At 43.1% G+C, this 15,825-nt stretch overlaps 3 protein-coding genes across 12 annotated transcripts in view; 2 read left to right on the top strand and 1 right to left on the bottom strand.

The window, feature by feature from the left end:
* Nucleotides 1–195: 195 nt before the first annotated feature.
* srr (serine racemase) lies at nucleotides 196–3,543 on the bottom strand. Of its 3 annotated transcripts, none has more exons than XM_044185355.1 (7): nucleotides 3,457–3,543; nucleotides 2,043–2,220; nucleotides 1,757–1,938; nucleotides 1,494–1,624; nucleotides 1,106–1,254; nucleotides 890–979; nucleotides 196–804 (listed from the first exon to the last, which is right to left on the bottom strand). In XM_044185355.1, exons 2-7 carry the CDS (start codon nucleotides 2,218–2,220, stop codon nucleotides 563–565), a joined length of 972 nt encoding a protein of 323 aa, XP_044041290.1. In that variant the 5' UTR covers nucleotides 3,457–3,543; the 3' UTR covers nucleotides 196–562. The 3 variants fall into 3 exon arrangements, with proteins under 3 accessions (XP_044041290.1, XP_044041291.1, XP_044041289.1); XM_044185356.1 differs by having other exon boundaries at nucleotides 3,462–3,533; XM_044185354.1 differs by having other exon boundaries at nucleotides 2,539–3,504.
* Nucleotides 3,544–3,563: 20 nt separating this feature from the next.
* trmu (tRNA 5-methylaminomethyl-2-thiouridylate methyltransferase) lies at nucleotides 3,564–8,431 on the top strand. The gene is made up of 11 exons (XM_044185352.1): nucleotides 3,564–3,786; nucleotides 3,990–4,155; nucleotides 4,247–4,353; nucleotides 4,562–4,684; nucleotides 4,847–5,019; nucleotides 5,131–5,184; nucleotides 5,306–5,372; nucleotides 5,638–5,738; nucleotides 6,144–6,288; nucleotides 6,403–6,485; nucleotides 6,665–8,431. Exons 1-11 carry the CDS (start codon nucleotides 3,705–3,707, stop codon nucleotides 6,812–6,814), a joined length of 1,251 nt encoding a protein of 416 aa, XP_044041287.1. The 5' UTR covers nucleotides 3,564–3,704; the 3' UTR covers nucleotides 6,815–8,431.
* Nucleotides 8,432–9,470: 1,039 nt separating this feature from the next.
* The window catches only part of celsr1a (cadherin EGF LAG seven-pass G-type receptor 1a), a 98,538-nt gene continuing 92,183 nt past the window's right edge, over nucleotides 9,471–15,825 (top strand). For 2 of the 8 annotated variants that reach the window (XM_044185348.1, XM_044185343.1), the window contains exon 1: nucleotides 9,474–13,309. In XM_044185348.1, the coding sequence (XP_044041283.1) occupies nucleotides 9,751–13,309 (3,559 nt within the window). In that variant the 5' untranslated portion in view covers nucleotides 9,474–9,750. Of the gene's footprint in view, nucleotides 13,310–15,825 lie in introns of all 8 variants that reach the window. The other 6 variants (XM_044185349.1, XM_044185345.1, XM_044185346.1 and 3 more) reach the window with 5 other exon arrangements.

The raw sequence follows: 15,825 nt of genomic DNA, 5'->3' as shown, positions 1-15,825 counted from the left end.
TTCTTTTTAAATCACCTTGAATGACCTGTTTTTATCTCAAGTGTAGGGATGCTAAAATTCACCAACCAATGGAAATTTAAAATGTCAGCATGCCTTGCACCTAGACGTTTACTTTTATTCCAAACGTTTTTTGTTTGTTTTTTATTCAATTTCATTTTCAGATTTTCTGAGAGCACAACATTTGCATACTCTCAATGACAGGATTTGGTGTTTATTAAAACAGGCTGCAGTTGCATACACTGGAGAAAGAATTACATTGAAATGTATATCAATCTGCTTGAAATTACAGCGCTGTAAATGCTTAACAAGAGTGGTTGGTTACAGAAAATTAGTAAAAATTCATACTATGGTTCATAGATAAACTCATTTCATCGTGATTCATCTCCACTTCCTAAACAAATATTCTCTTACAACAGAAACTCACTGCCTTATGTAGTTAGACTGACGACATTTACACACAAAATGGCACTGAAAGTATTTTGTTCTTCCAAATATGAAGACCTGAATAGTATTTCCTCTTCTTCTAAGACTTGTGAGAAAAAGTCACATTATAGTACATCTGTCAGTCTGGGAAGTTAGCGAGCTCGTCTTTTCTGACGTTCCCCCCGCTGAGGATGCACACCACGTTCTTCTCCTCCAGCTCAGGTATCTTGTCGTTAACGATGGCAGCGAACGCGGCGGAGCCCGACGGCTCCACCACGAGTCCGGACCTGTAGAGGGTGGACACTGCTGCCTTGATCTCTTCATCGTTTATAAGGACGACCCCCTCCACGTAACGCAGACACAACTCGAAGGGCAGTGTGCCTGGGATGTAAAGATTGCAACAGACTTAAGAGTCTTAATTTAAAGCAATGGAGAGAAAGATTGACAGAAACAACTTGCGTGATACCTGCAAAAGGCGGCGCAAGTCCCGAGGCGATGCTCTTGCTGTCCATGCCCACTGGCTTCTTCTCAATCAAACTTTTGTACATGGTGCAGGCTGAGTTTAAAGAGAAACACAAACTCACAACCAGCCCAAGTTCACTGAGCTGCTAGGATGCCTGGGGGCTCATCATGTGAAGCTAATACTGCAGGGGACGCTTTTACTCCTCTGCATTAGTTTTACCTCCTTCCGGTTCCACGCCGTAGATTCTGGTCTTCTCACAGCCTGACAGTTTGATGGCAGCAGCTACACCGGCCAGCAGCCCCCCTCCACCACAGCACACCACCACCACATCGGGCTCGGGCATCACCTCCAGCACCTCCATACCTAGACTGGACACACACAGGTTTAGACTATCAGCTTAAATACTGATACTTTTGAATCACAGTGATATAAGTCTCCATCATACACCTATGGAACAAAAAATGACAACACAGTGAATCAACAGCGACGACATGGTAGAATGGTGCATTTTCAGTTATTGAGCCCTGAATCACCCTGTTTCTTTCAACACGTTATTGTTTTTGAAGTCATTTTGAATAATCCAAAATTCAGTCAGTCCTGAGTGTACCTGGCGTGTCCTGCTATTAGATCCAGGTCATCGTAGGGGTGCAGGAAGGTCATGTTGTCCTCCCGAACGCAGCGGTTCACCACATTCATCAGACTGGAGGTGGGAGCTCGCTCCACCTCAACCCCGAAACTCTGAGGACGAGAACGAAACTTTCATCAATGAGTACAACTACAACTGAAGGATTTATGATACGAGTTCCTGCCTGATGGCTTTGAGGTTTTGTAATCTGTGTTTTTCAGTCGGGTCAGCAGATCACCTCTAACCTGTATGAGGATGGATCTGGACGCAGGGGCAGTTTCCGGCATCACCACCTTGCCCTTTGACCCATAGTGTTTTGAGGCGTATGCAAAAGACTTCCCATAGTTCCCAGCAGACATGGTGACAAAATGACCACCCTTCGGTCTCCTGGCAAACTGATTGGCCACTCCTCTGATCTTAAACGACCCTGTCAATTAAATGTAAGTAAGGAGTAGCAGTTAAGTAATGACCAATCACTAGAGAATTGCAAGATGTGGTTGTGTGAGGTGAATCAGAGTGGTTTCCTCTAACCAGTTCTCTGCATGTTCTCCAGTTTGATGTGGATGTTGCAGTGGATGTTGAGAGGCAGGGTTGTCTGGCACCAGGGGATCATGGGAGTGTTGATGACACCCAGTGGGCTGCTTCTCACTGTCTCGCTGGCTTCTCTCAGCAGATCCAGGGTGACGGCGTCTGCAGACATCTCCCCCATCTGTGTCAGAGACACACAGTTTAATATCAGGAATAGATTTTCATTGTGTAGCCTCCATTTTAGGCTGTTAATATGTATTTCATAAATTAATGGTCTATATAATAATAATAATTACAATATTTGTTTCAATTAACAGTAGTTTTAATGATTTTATAAAATTTTTATAGGATTTCACATCTGCCCTGAACACTACCCTCTCATTCATCCTTACATTTACAAAATACGAAGAATATGGTAAATAGTTATATAATTATTATTTAACGAGTTTAGCTCAGAGGTGGGAAATTGTTAAGCCAAGGAGAAGAAGTCAAAACTTGCCACTTCGCGTTGCAGCTGAAGCTCCAAATTCCCCGCAATTTCCTCGATCCTACTCGTCACGGTTCGCCTGGACGGCGGGACTTCAATTGTTCAAATGCTCCTTTTTTGTCAGGGCATATTAGTGCTGCAGAGTCCACCAAACACTCTTTGACAAATTCCCCCTCCGAGAATGGCTTATTGTTTTTAGCGATTTTGTGGGATATCAGAAAACTGGTCTTGGTTGCAGCATCCCTGGATGCGTGAAGCTTGGTAAAAAAAGCCTTGCTGCTTTTGCAGCTTAGCTAGCAAAGCTTCCGATGTCCGCGCCCTTTCAGCATCAGTCAAGTTTTTGTATTTCTCCGCGTGTTTCATCTCGTAATGCCGGCTCAAGTTATAGTCCTTAAACACAGCGATCTGCTCCCCGCAAACTAAACACACGGCTTTACCTCCGACTTCAATAAATAAGTACTTAGCAGTCCATTTTTTGTTGAAACGCCTGCATTCGGCATCTACCTTTCTTTTTTTAGCAGAACAAGACATTTTTGAGGGGTAAAGTCGTCTTGTCATTTGCTTGTGACAAGGATCTAATCATGTGCGCGTCTTGATATACTTAATGTGTCATTACGTACGTGAATAAAAACAACTTCAAACTAAAAGCAATGCAGTTTTAGTCCATGCATTAGGTAACATGTTTATTTTGTAATTTCCGATTAACCTTAAGCGGGCCGGTCAGAGCCGTATGTGGCCCGGGGACCGTACAATGCCCAGGTCTGGTTTAACTGGTCTATGCCGATACTGGACATGTGAGCAGTCCACGTACCTTTACAGATTTATTAAGACAAGCTAATGAACGTTGGATTACAAAACCTACTTTTTACGAAAGAGTCGTTAAATTAACCAAAATGTATGTTCAGTCTATTAGGCTTATTTCCCACTGACCTTACTATTTGTTTGGGTTTTTCAGCTACTTTAAAGAGTGACAGCTCCGTGATGTTTGCAGTGTTACAATTTTGGCGGCTCCCACCAGCGTAGTAGTTCCAGTTTTAATCGTGTTTTTAGTCGGACGTTATTATTAAACGGACCGCAAACATGGCTGCCCCTGGAAGTGGCAATGGAGAGCAGTTAGCTAACTTTTCTTAGTTATATAAGAAAAATAGTATTAATAGAAAGGACTATAGTTAGAAAACATGGGGTTTATTAGACACGTTGTCTGCGCCATGTCTGGCGGCGTTGACAGCTCTGTCGCGGCGTTGTTACTAAAGAGAAGAGGTGGGGAAAATGTGTCATGTCTGACAAATACACACAGAAACACACCTGAACTGACTTGATAATATTGTTTGGTTAGCTAACCAGTTGAAACCGCTGTACCGGAATAGCGAATTGTAAACTCCCACAAATGCTTCTATTGCCAAATGTGCTAGTATCATAATAATAATCACACATTCTTAATTTTTTCCCTCTTTGATGTGAAGGCTATAGTGTAACTGGCGTTTTTATGAAGAATTGGGACTCACTGGATGAGAAAGGGGTGTGCACTACAGAGAAAGACTGTGAGGACGCCTACAAAGTGTGTCAGACCCTGGACATCCCCTTCCATCAGGTGTCTTATGTCAAAGAGTACTGGCATGAAGTGTTCAGGTATTTGTGGCTGCCATGCATACCTCATGAACACTTTTTAACTTTATGACTCTTTAATGTGAATGTTACATCTGTCTTTTGCCACTTTCAGTAAGCTACTGAAGGAATATGAGAAGGGCAGGACACCAAACCCAGATATACTATGCAACAAGCATATCAAATTCAACCATTTCCACAAGTATGCTGTCAACACTCTGGGTATGTAATCATAATGTGGTTATAAACTGACATACACTCATTCTAAGCGGCTTAACATCTATTTAACTTGTTTATTTTTTGGAAAGCAGTAGGTGGTAGTTAGGTCAGTTAGAGATATGAGGATTAAACTGATGTCCAAGTGTCAAACACAATATAAAAGTCTTGTTAAATAAGACTTTTGATTCGTGTTGTGCTGCTGTTGACTAAGGTGCTGATGCCATGGCAACGGGCCACTACGCCAGGACGTCGCAGGAAGACGAAGAGGTTTTCCAACAGATGCACACAGGCCCGCCTATCACTCTCTTCAGAGATCGATTTGAGATTAGAAATCGTAAGAGTTTGCCTAAATTTGCAACCCTAGTTTATCTCTGTGCTGCTGTTCTCGATTTCACACTATTCTTTAACTGGCAGTGAAATTGTACCCCAGCACTGGCTTTAAGGTCAGACCCCCTAACTGTCTTAACAATCTTTTTCTCTCGTTTCCTCTGCCCAGCGGTGAGGTTGTACAAAGGAGCAGATCTCCTCAAAGACCAAACTTTCTTCCTCAGTCAGATCTCCCAGGATGCCTTGCGACAAACCATGTTCCCACTGGCCGGACTCACCAAAGAGTTTGTCAAAAAGATTGCTGCTGAGGCAGGGTTTCACCATGTGCTGAAGAGGAAAGAGGTCGTCAGACGTTTAATTCATGTTTATATTACATCAGGAGAGCATAAATAGGGAAATGTTTTTTTTATTCACATTGTGTGCTGACAGTAAACTGTGTTAATGTCTTACCAGAGCATGGGCATCTGCTTCATTGGGGAGAGAAACTTCGAAAGCTTTATTTTGGAGGTAAGAATTAAAACTTCAAGTATTTGTTCCACATAACAATTTGGCAAATTTAGCTTCGTTTCTTTATTTTTCCTCTTTCTTTTTTCAGTCTGAACCTATACTGTTTTTTGTCTGTTTCCAGTATCTGGAACCTAAGCCAGGGAACTTTGTCTCCATTGAGGACGGGACTGTCATGGGAACACACAAAGGTATGTTTGTGGCTGTGATTGGTTCTCTGACAAAATTAAGAACTGGTGTGTCACTATTACATTATTATACAGACTGAATGCAGTGACCCTCAATATATGTGAGGCCAATTAAAACTAACTTAGAATCACTGTTTTCTGCTTTACCGTCCACTCAATCCTCATGTGTCTCCTCCAATGTAAATCTGTGTTCCAAAGTAATGACAATTGACCAGTGTACATTCTGTCCCTCCTCTTGTCATTTTCTTGTTTGTCTCTGCCCATCCAGGCTGGTTCACTCTGACGCTGGGCCAGAGGGCGAGGATAGGGGGGCAGAGAGACGCCTGGTTTGTGGTGGACAAAGATGTCGCTACTGGAGATGTGTTTGTGGTGAGAAAGTCTGTCTCTGTTGTTAAAGTGGAAGCATCTTTCTCGTCTTCTGTCTCCTCTCGAATCATATAGTACAGTATGTCCTGATTTGTTGTTTACAGTTGATAGTTTTCTTAACACATTTGTCCGAGCCACTGTATGTTGTGTTGTTTGTTTCTTATTCCCAAGCACTATTGAATGCTGCATTAATGAAATAACCTGTAAATGTGTAATGCCCATAAATCTCTCAAGGAGCCGGCACAATGGTGGCCACATCATAGTGTTTGATGTTGTTTATCCCTTGAAGAAAATGCTCACGAACATTTAGGATTTACATTGATGTTTCTACTTTTTGAAGGTGTAGTCACGTTTGAAACCTGGCCAATTTTTGCTGATACTTTATTCCTTAAATTTCTCCCGACTCAGGCTCCAACGACCAATCACCCGGCTCTTTTCCGTGACACGGTGCGGACCGACCGCTTCCACTGGGTAACAGTGGACCCGCCTCCTGAGCTAGCCAGGACCCAAATGATGGAGTGTCATTTCCGCTTCATCCACCAGATGCCGCTCAGTGAGTTTCGTGTTGTCAGTGCCAGTACATTGATGAATGAGAAGAAGTGAAATGCAGGGATTACATTATTTACTGAACAACAACAAAAAAATACAATTGTTTTGTGCTTTCCAGCTCCCTGTACAGTGACACTGAACATGAACGGCTCTGTGTGGATCTCACTCTCCCAGCCAGTCAGAGCTCTGACACCTGGACAGGTAACTATTTGTCTGTAACACACTGTGTTACAGAATACAGTGTAATTGCATTGGCAAATGCTGTTACATCAGTTACAATGCCAAAAGAAAAAAACCCACACACAGTTCCTCTTTCTTACTGTACAAGTATATGTGCATGTTTTTCTATCAGTTTTGCTTCTGTCCATTCCTCCCTCCAGTTTGCTGTGCTCTACAAAGGAGACGAGTGTCTGGGTAGTGGGAAGATCGTCCAACTGGGGCCCAGTGAATACACACTCCAGCAGGGCAGAGAACGGTTGGTAGCAGCCGCCCAGCACAAGGAGCAGGAGACCCCTGAACCAGCCAGCTGAGATGACCTCACAGCCCGGGCGTGGTGGTACTTTAGGTAGAGCACCCAGTTTATGAAAATAAACTGTCTCTTAGACAGGGCTTTGTGACATAGTGCCTGTTCTGGAGGCTGTAAACGGTTGATTGTTTTTAAACTTGGACGCATCAACAGTATCGATAACACAAGCAAAAAAGGGATTCCTGTACTGCTTTTAGTATTTTGTGTTTAGATACGATGACGTTTCCGACTATTCGCTTTTACATCTAACATTACTAAATAGATCTACACTGACACCACAGCAATCATCGTCAGGTACAGTATGTTTGTTTCAGCTTGTAATATACATGGGTTGTCATTTAACGTTCATGATGTCATAAGATCTGCTGCTATTGTTTGCAAAGAAGACCTGCACCTTGGCATAAGGTTATTTAAGGCAAAAAAAGAAAGAAAAAAGACTGTTGGATAATGATGTACTAGATCTGGAGTGCTGGATGTATTTTCAAAATAATTTCCATCTAAGACGTGCTGGAGGATAATTGCCAGAATTGTGGTTACCCTTTGGAATTGGAGTTCAGAAATCAAAATCAAGCTCACCTTTTTAAAAAGTATTCAGCTCTAAAATATTTCCATAGATGGAAAACATTCCACCCTTCAAAATATATTAGTAGAGTTTTTGTCTCCATACAGTACTCAATGTTATGACCTGTGGCCTGGAAGAAAGGCTGTGTTTTTCAAGGACTCTGGTAGTCTGAGCTCTTTACTGATGTTTTCTGTATCGTAATAGTAGGAAACCTGTGACCCAGGCAAATGGAATGGATGGTGGGATTTGACTCTAAGCTAGCAGGGTCACTTGTGGGTCCAGAGATGGTGGACATGACACATTTTTTTTGGCCCTCTTGACTCATCTGTGAATGAAAGTAACTGTGATATTCTCTTGTTTGTTCAGTATAATGGGATTCAAGCTTGTCATTTACTGTAGCTTTTCTTATCATCTGAGGCTGCTCATATTTTCCATGAATTTGCCTCCTGTACCTTTTTCTGATTGACTGTCAGTCATGTTCACCCTGCCTCTGTGCCAACTGCAAACCTCTAAGACTAATGAAAATCCTCTTTTGTTGAGTTATGACACCTCCACTTGGTTCATTGAATCATTGTCACAAAACAAGATAACTTTTCTTTCTGTTTGTTCTTTGGAGTATTCACTCTGCACCCTTTTTTGTGTTGTTTTGAAGTCTTCTCCTCTAAGGAGAAATTATGTTCAGAAGCCAGTTGATGGTAAACATAGGAGAAACATGCCAAGTTACAAGCAACTGAATAAGAAACAAAAAAAACCCAAATATGGTTTTATTTGTTATTTAAGCTCTTTTACACGTCAGTCACATTTTGAGACGGTTTTTAACAAAATGTGCCACTTGGTTCAATTGTTCTAAATAATTGAAAAGACAATGAAATTGTTCATCTTATTGCTCAACTGTTTTATGCTGTCATGCATATTGATTCATTTAAAGAAAAAAAAGAAAAAAAAGTGCCTTTTCTCTTCAGTTGGCATTGTTGTAGGTCGTGGAACATGAGTCCTTCCTTAACTACAGACTGCAAATACTTGAACATTTACGAATGAGTGAATAAACCTAATAAGTGATGTGTTGACTTTTTTTTCATTAGCCTGTAATACCTAAATATTCCGTCCAGAGTTATTATACACTTTTGAAAATACAGTGTGTATTTGTGCATTGGTTGTTCTACAGTTATTGGTCCACAGGGAGGCGCTATTATACAAGATTAACCTCCAGGATGAACCTGTTGTTCTCGAGTCAGCATTGTTTTGCACAAACAACATACTGGATATCCTAATGAATCCACGGCATAGTCTAATCAACAAATTTGACTTCATCATATTGTCTGTTTTCCCAGAAGAAATTACATTTTTGGTAATATTTGAAAAGTTTCCCTGTTAGTCATCTGTCAGCTTAAAACTGGTTTTCTTGTGGGGAAAAACAAATGTGATTAGAATACAGAGAACATAAAGCCTCAAACAACACTAATAACAGTAAGAAATTAAAAAAAAGGTTTTGTTGATATACCATTATGCAATACTTTAAAAATGAAAAGGTCCCAAAACAAAAAGAAAAAATATATTAGATATGTAATAGAGGGTTATCTAATATTATTCACCATCAGTTTTGTAAGCTTATCTAGAAGAAATCATGCTTATTTTCTGAGAGAGACATGCCATGCTAAAGATATTACTATGTAATGACCATTCAACAATCTCACCATGAACACAAGAACACAATCATATACTGAAAGTAATAATAAACTGATAATTTGGTTTATACAGCTGTAACATTCGTATGGTTTGCTGGTTATATGAATGATGATGTAACTAGTTGAACTCAGTCCACCTTTTTATTACATTATGAGCAGCTTATTGAAGTTGTGTTGAGGGGCTGAAAAATAATTTTTAAAAAATGGTGGACTTGAGGTCTTAGTTCAACTACTTTTATGTCTTTTTTAATGTACCATCACTGCTTAAAACTGCTTCAACAAATAGAAGTTGAAGAGGGAGCGACACTCAAACACGCATTAGGAATTTTACCCAACTCTCAGCCTATTGTAATAACAATGTCCTTGCGCGCATTGGTCAGTGGTACTTCCTAAATCTCCATGAGAAAAAAAAAGCCCCCCCGTGAAAGCGTCCCAGAGGGGGAACACAGCAGATTTATGGTAATAAGCCTCTGAGGAGGAGAGGAGGAGGAGGAGGAGAGCCACGGAGCCATTTTGTACTCATTTTAAACTCAGTGTGGGTTAACGCAGCCGCTGCGCGCCGTGGATACACTGATACTATGGATACCAAGCGTCTTTTTCCACGTTAAAACTTCACAATGAGGGATAAAAGTAAAACGCGGTGTTGGGAGAGGGAGAGTTAATGCTTTTGCGGAGGAGTTTCAGTGAAGTTGAATGGGATTTGGCAGGTTTAAAAGCATGGAGCTGTCGATGTGTTGGATGTTGGTTTGTGTCCTGTTCAGCGTGCCGCTTGCGGGATGTTTGGAGATGCACCTTTCGGAGACTTTACAGCCCGGGACACTTTTGACAAACCTGTCGCTCGGCCCTGGATGGACTTATAAAATTGACAGGACTTTATCTACTACATTCATCCAGAGCTTTTTCCAAGTTGAGAGGCACGACGGGGTTATCCGTCTGTCCCACAAAGTTCAGTGTGCGCACACAACGAGGAACCCTGCGTCTGTTTATTTCAGAACAGGTTCCTCAGCATCTGGAGACGTTATTCTGACACAGTTTAATGTGTTTGTCCACGGCCAAGACTGTTTTATTAAATACAAGAGAAAGAAAGCGTCAGGTAAGCCAGACATTCACATTAAACACCTTTCAAAACTGGAGGCAACTTCCTGCTTACCCGCAGGTAAATTGCTTTTAAATGTAACAGAACTTTTGCCTACCTTTACGCGGAACACCGCCTTTTTAGACACCATCTGTGTTGGAAAAGAGTTGAGCGCAGTGTTCAGGCATGGGGATTTGTTCCTCGCCAGTGACTTATGTCTTGAGCACAGAGGACAGAACGAGGTGAATTTGCACTGCGCGTTGCACAGCTCTCCAGGCGGCAGGCTCTCTGTGCAGCTGAGTTTGACGCTTGTAAAAGTGCCCAAACAACATGGATCCTTCTCAAAAACCGTCCTGAGAAAGCCTGGCAAATTGATCCGCAGGGGTAAGCGACAGGTAAACGCGTCTCCCCAGTTCCAGCTTCCCAACTATCAGGTGTCCGTGCCCGAGAATGAGCCTGCGGGCACGCGGGTTATCACGCTAAAAGCCACTGACTCGGATGATGGGGAGGCAGGGAGGCTGGAGTACAGCATGGAAGCCTTTTTTGACAGCAGGTCCAATGACTTTTTCGACATTGATTCTCAGACAGGGAGCATAACAACCATCCAATCACTAGACAGAGAAGTCAAAGACACCCATGTTTTCAAAGTCACTGTAACTGACAATGGCTCCCCAAAAAGATCTGCCACTTCTTACCTCACAGTCACTGTGAGTGACACTAATGACCATAGTCCGGTGTTTGAGCAAACTGAATACCGTGTTAGCATCCGTGAGAATGTAGAAGTGGGGTTTGAAGTGATGACAGTCCGGGCCACTGATGGGGACGCTCCCTCCAACGCCAACATGGTTTATAAAATTGTGAACGCCGATGGAGTAAACTCTGTGTTTGAAATTGATTCCCGGAACGGCCTGGTGAGGATCAGAGAGCGGCCTGACAGGGAGACCCGGGCCCAGTACCAGCTGATTGTTGAGGCCAACGACCAGGGCAAAGACCCAGGTCCCCGCAGTGCCACCGCCACTGTCCACATCTCTGTTGAGGATGAGAATGACAACTACCCACAGTTCTGTGAAAAGAGGTATGTTGTACAGGTCCCAGAGAATGTGGCAGTCAACACCAAAGTCATCCAGGTGGAAGCTACGGACAAAGATGAGGGGAACAATGGCAAAGTTCATTACAGCATCATCAGTGGCAATGTTAAAGGACAGTTCTACATTCACTCCCCCACCGGTGTGATTGATGTCATCAATCCTCTGGACTATGAGATGATTCGGGAGTATAATTTGAGAATTAAGGCTCAGGACGGTGGCAGGCCTCCTCTGATAAATGGCACAGGGATGGTGGTGGTGCAAGTGGTGGACATGAACGACAATGCCCCCATGTTTGTCAGCACACCTTTCCAGGCTACTGTGTTGGAAAATGTGGCCATTGGTTACTCTGTGATCCACATTCAAGCAATTGATGGTGATTCAGGAGAAAACTCCCGTTTGGAATACCGGTTAACTGACACCACGCCTGGTTTTCCGTTCACCATTAACAATAGTACAGGCTGGATTACAGTGAGTGAGGAGCTTGACAGGGAGACCACTGACTTCTACACCTTCGGCATAGAGGCAAGAGATCATGGGATTCCTGTGATGTCCTCCTCGGCTAGCGTCAGCATCACAGTGCTTGATGTGAATGACAACGTACCCACATTTACAGAGAAGACCTACTCGCTGAAGATCAATGAAGATGCTGTCGTGGGGACCAGCGTACTGACAATGACGGCTGTGGACAGGGACGTCAACAGTGTGGTGACCTATCAGATCTCCAGTGGCAACACCAGGAACCGCTTTGCCATCACTAGTCAGAGTGGCGGCGGTCTCATCACCTTAGCCCTCCCCTTGGACTACAAGCAAGAACGCCAATATGTCCTGACAGTCACAGCTAGTGATGGAACACGCTACGACACTGCTCAGGTGTTCATCAATGTGACGGACGCCAATACACACCGGCCCGTTTTCCAAAGTGCCAACTACCAGGTGATGGTCAGTGAAGAAAAACCAGTGGGCTCCACTGTGGTGGTGATCAGTGCGACGGACGAGGACACGGGGGAAAATGCTCGCATCACGTACGTGATGGAGGACAATGTTCCTCAGTTTAAAATTGACCCGGATACAGGTGCCATCACAACACAAATGGAGATTGATTATGAAGACCAGGCCTCTTACACATTAGCCATCATTGCCAGAGACAATGGCATCCCTCAGAAATCTGATACCACCTATGTGGAGATTATCATCCTTGATGCCAATGATAATGCTCCTCAGTTTCTTAGGGATATGTACCAGGGGACTGTATTTGAAGATGCACCTGTCCACACCAGCGTTCTCCAGATCTCTGCTTCAGATAGAGATTCTGGCTTGAATGGCAGGGTGACCTATACGTTTCAGGGTGGCGATGACGGAGAGGGTGATTTCATCATAGAGCGTTCGTCTGGTATCATCAGAACCTATCGCAAACTGGACCGAGAGAATGTTCCTGTTTACAATCTGAAGGCCTTTGCTGTGGATAGCGGGGTTCCGCCTCTGAAAGCAGCTGTTCCCATTCATGTGGTTGTCCAAGACATAAATGACAATGCTCCAGTGTTTGAGAAGGATGAGCTGTTCATTGATGTGGAGGAGAACAGCCCAGTGGGGTCCGTCGTGGCTCGGATCACTGCCACCGACCCTGACGAGGGCACCAATGCTCAGATCATGTACCAGATTGTGGAAGGGAATATTCCAGAAGTTTTCCAGCTAGACATTTTTAATGGCGACCTCACAGCACTCACAGACCTGGATTATGAGACTAAAACAGAGTATGTCATTGTAGTCCAGGCCACCTCAGCTCCACTAGTGAGTCGGGCCACTGTGCACATCCGCCTTGTAGACATGAATGACAATGAGCCTGTGCTGCAGAACTTTGAGATTATTTTCAACAACTACATCACCAACAAGTCTAACAGTTTTCCATCAGGAATAATAGGAAAGGTACCAGCTCATGACCCAGATGTGTCGGATAAGCTACGGTACAAGTTTGAATCTGGAAATGAGCTCAGCTTGCTGCTGTTGAACGAGGACACTGGGGATCTGAGGTTGAGCAGGGACCTGGACAATGACAGGACCCTGGAAGCACCCATGACCATTTCCGTCTCAGGTAAGACAAATTTTTCAAGTTTTTTTTTCTGTGAGGAGATTCTCGCTTTTCGTGGCAGTTACATGTCTAAGTACATGCAAACAAGGTGATAAAATGTGTTAAAGATGGAAATTTGAGTCACCACTTGTGATGTATCACATTGCAGAGTAAATATAGAAATTTCTGTTGAATAGGTTTTGGCTGCAGTGTTGACTGTATGTTAAGTAAGTGTTTGCTGCAGGCTATATACAGGATCTGGTTGTGCTGCTTTTGTGCCATTTGGGTGATATATGTATTGTGTACAAGTGGTTGGTTGAGGTAATAAAAAGGTGATATTAGCAGGCACCCTTAAAACCGAGCCGCTTTGTTGTTGCAAATATGTGGCTTTCTGTCACAAGTAGGAACACACATGCATATAATGCAGGCATATGCACACACATGATTTCCCTCCCTTTGAGCATATATAGATTGCACTCTTTGAAGTGCAGAAGCTGAAGGTTTTTGGCCTTCTATAGGTGCGCTGCAGGGAGCTTTATGAACATCTTGTGGCAAGATGTCTCCCTGGATTTCACCAGAGTAGCTTTTCTTGCTTTGCATAGTTTTTACAAGTTCACACTTGGAACTACCTCAATTTTGAATGGAAGAGAAGTTTAAGAGTTTTGTTTTTGGAAATAAACTGAGTCTTCTGTAACACAGGTTTGAATCTCAAGGCGTGTGTGTTCATATTACAAGATCATGTAGAAAGAATTTGCGTTAAGCTGCTTTTATTCCACTATAGAAGCTGACTTTGTCCTTTCAAGTTAAAGATTAGACAAATGCAAACACTTGGACATTCACACCTAAACTGCTAGGGTAACAGCTACAGTACAGGCAAGCACACACACACACACACACACATACTTTGCAAGAAAGCACTGTGAGGTTAATCAGGCAGTTGGGCAGGCATGATAAATCTAATACCATGACAGAATAACTACCCTGTCACCTATTGACAGCTGGTTGCTCAACCATCTCTCTTTCTTTCTTTCTTTCTCTTTCTTATTCCTTTCTCCCCTCTCTCTCGCTCTCTCTCTCTCTCTCTCTCTCTCTCTCTCTCTCTCTCTCTCTCTCTCTCTCTCTCTCTCTCTCTCTCTGTTGGTTGATCTCCCAAAGCACATTAAGCCCTGAAATGGGCAAACAGCCCAACACCGCTAGATCTCTGCAGCTCGTTCCCTCTCTGTGTCACCCTATCATCTCTCCAAGCTAAGGAATGCCAGCATATCCACACATACTGAAGGAATATAAATGAGCTGCTATGGACCAGGCTGCATCAGGGCAAGCCCTCATTCCCAGTCCATCAGTCTAATCGTGTTTGTGGTTATTGTGACTGTAGGCTCTGGATCGTTATGACAACTACAAGTAATGCTCACAACTTTTTGCACACAAGAAAGTCCTTTTTTTGTCAACTTGTATATCCTTGGATCGTTTCATTTCGGTGGCATTTCCCCCTCTGTTGGGCAGTGACAGAGCCATTGATAGGATAATATGATAGTTCTTTAGCTGGACTTAAACCTGCATTGTCATGAGTTATTGTTACACACCATGGTTCATCAGTCGCTGGAAGGCTTTCTCCAGATGTCTCTCCTTTTTTCTCTTCTCTCTGTTTTAGTTAAGGACATGTGCCTTGTCTTTGTCTTGGACAAATGACAGACTGCCCTTTTCTAAGTGCTTTATGGCTGTTATAGGAGGCAGTGACTGACCACAACAGTTACAGGCCTTACAGCCCTCATTCATTGCCACTGCATTCTTGTTTGTCAATAACAGCTGACAGCTCTTGTGGTATCCCTGACAACAGTGACCTTATGATGGTCCCAAAGGGGACTGGACTTCTTCATTAGTCGTAGCCATGTGCACACACACAAAGATATAAGTATGCACATGTTCATGCACAACTAAACAAATGCACATACTCCAAACCCCCCTTTTTTGGTGGTTCACACTGATGTCAAGTGTTAGGTAACCATTGCTGCTGTTGTCTTGACCTTTCAAACCCCAGGCTCTTGAGAGAGGAAGGCCTGAGGGGACTGGTGAACTAACTGCGCCTTAACAAGCACTAACAGACAAGACTCTGATTGTGTCTCTGTCTCTCTTGAATTCAATCTCTCTCTTGCTCCACTGGTCTCCCATATTCTCTTTTGAAGTATTTAGTTTTATTGCGTGGTAATTGTCTTGACCTTTTCTCTCTCTCACTGTCTGATGTCGAGGTTTTCATTTGGTTCTGAGCATCCGAGGTCTATCCCAGGACCCAAGTCGGACCGGGCTCAATTATCCTCAGTCTTGGGTAGGGTCTGGTTTTACTTCCACAGATCTCAAGTTTGTGCCTCAATATATCTTATTGATGAGTGCATACGAATGAATCCAAACTATGACTTTACTTTTGTTTTCAGGCCATTTTTATTATATATTACATAGTATATTACATATGAGTATAGCTGCTCTTTTCGACCACAGCTGCTTGATTATTGACAATACATCATGCCGCTACCTCTCTATTAGGG

Source organism: Siniperca chuatsi, linkage group LG23 (genome assembly GCF_020085105.1).
Source record: "Siniperca chuatsi isolate FFG_IHB_CAS linkage group LG23, ASM2008510v1, whole genome shotgun sequence".
Lineage (NCBI taxonomy): Eukaryota > Metazoa > Chordata > Actinopteri > Centrarchiformes > Sinipercidae > Siniperca > Siniperca chuatsi.
This window is presented reverse-complemented; position numbering and strand designations above follow the sequence as displayed.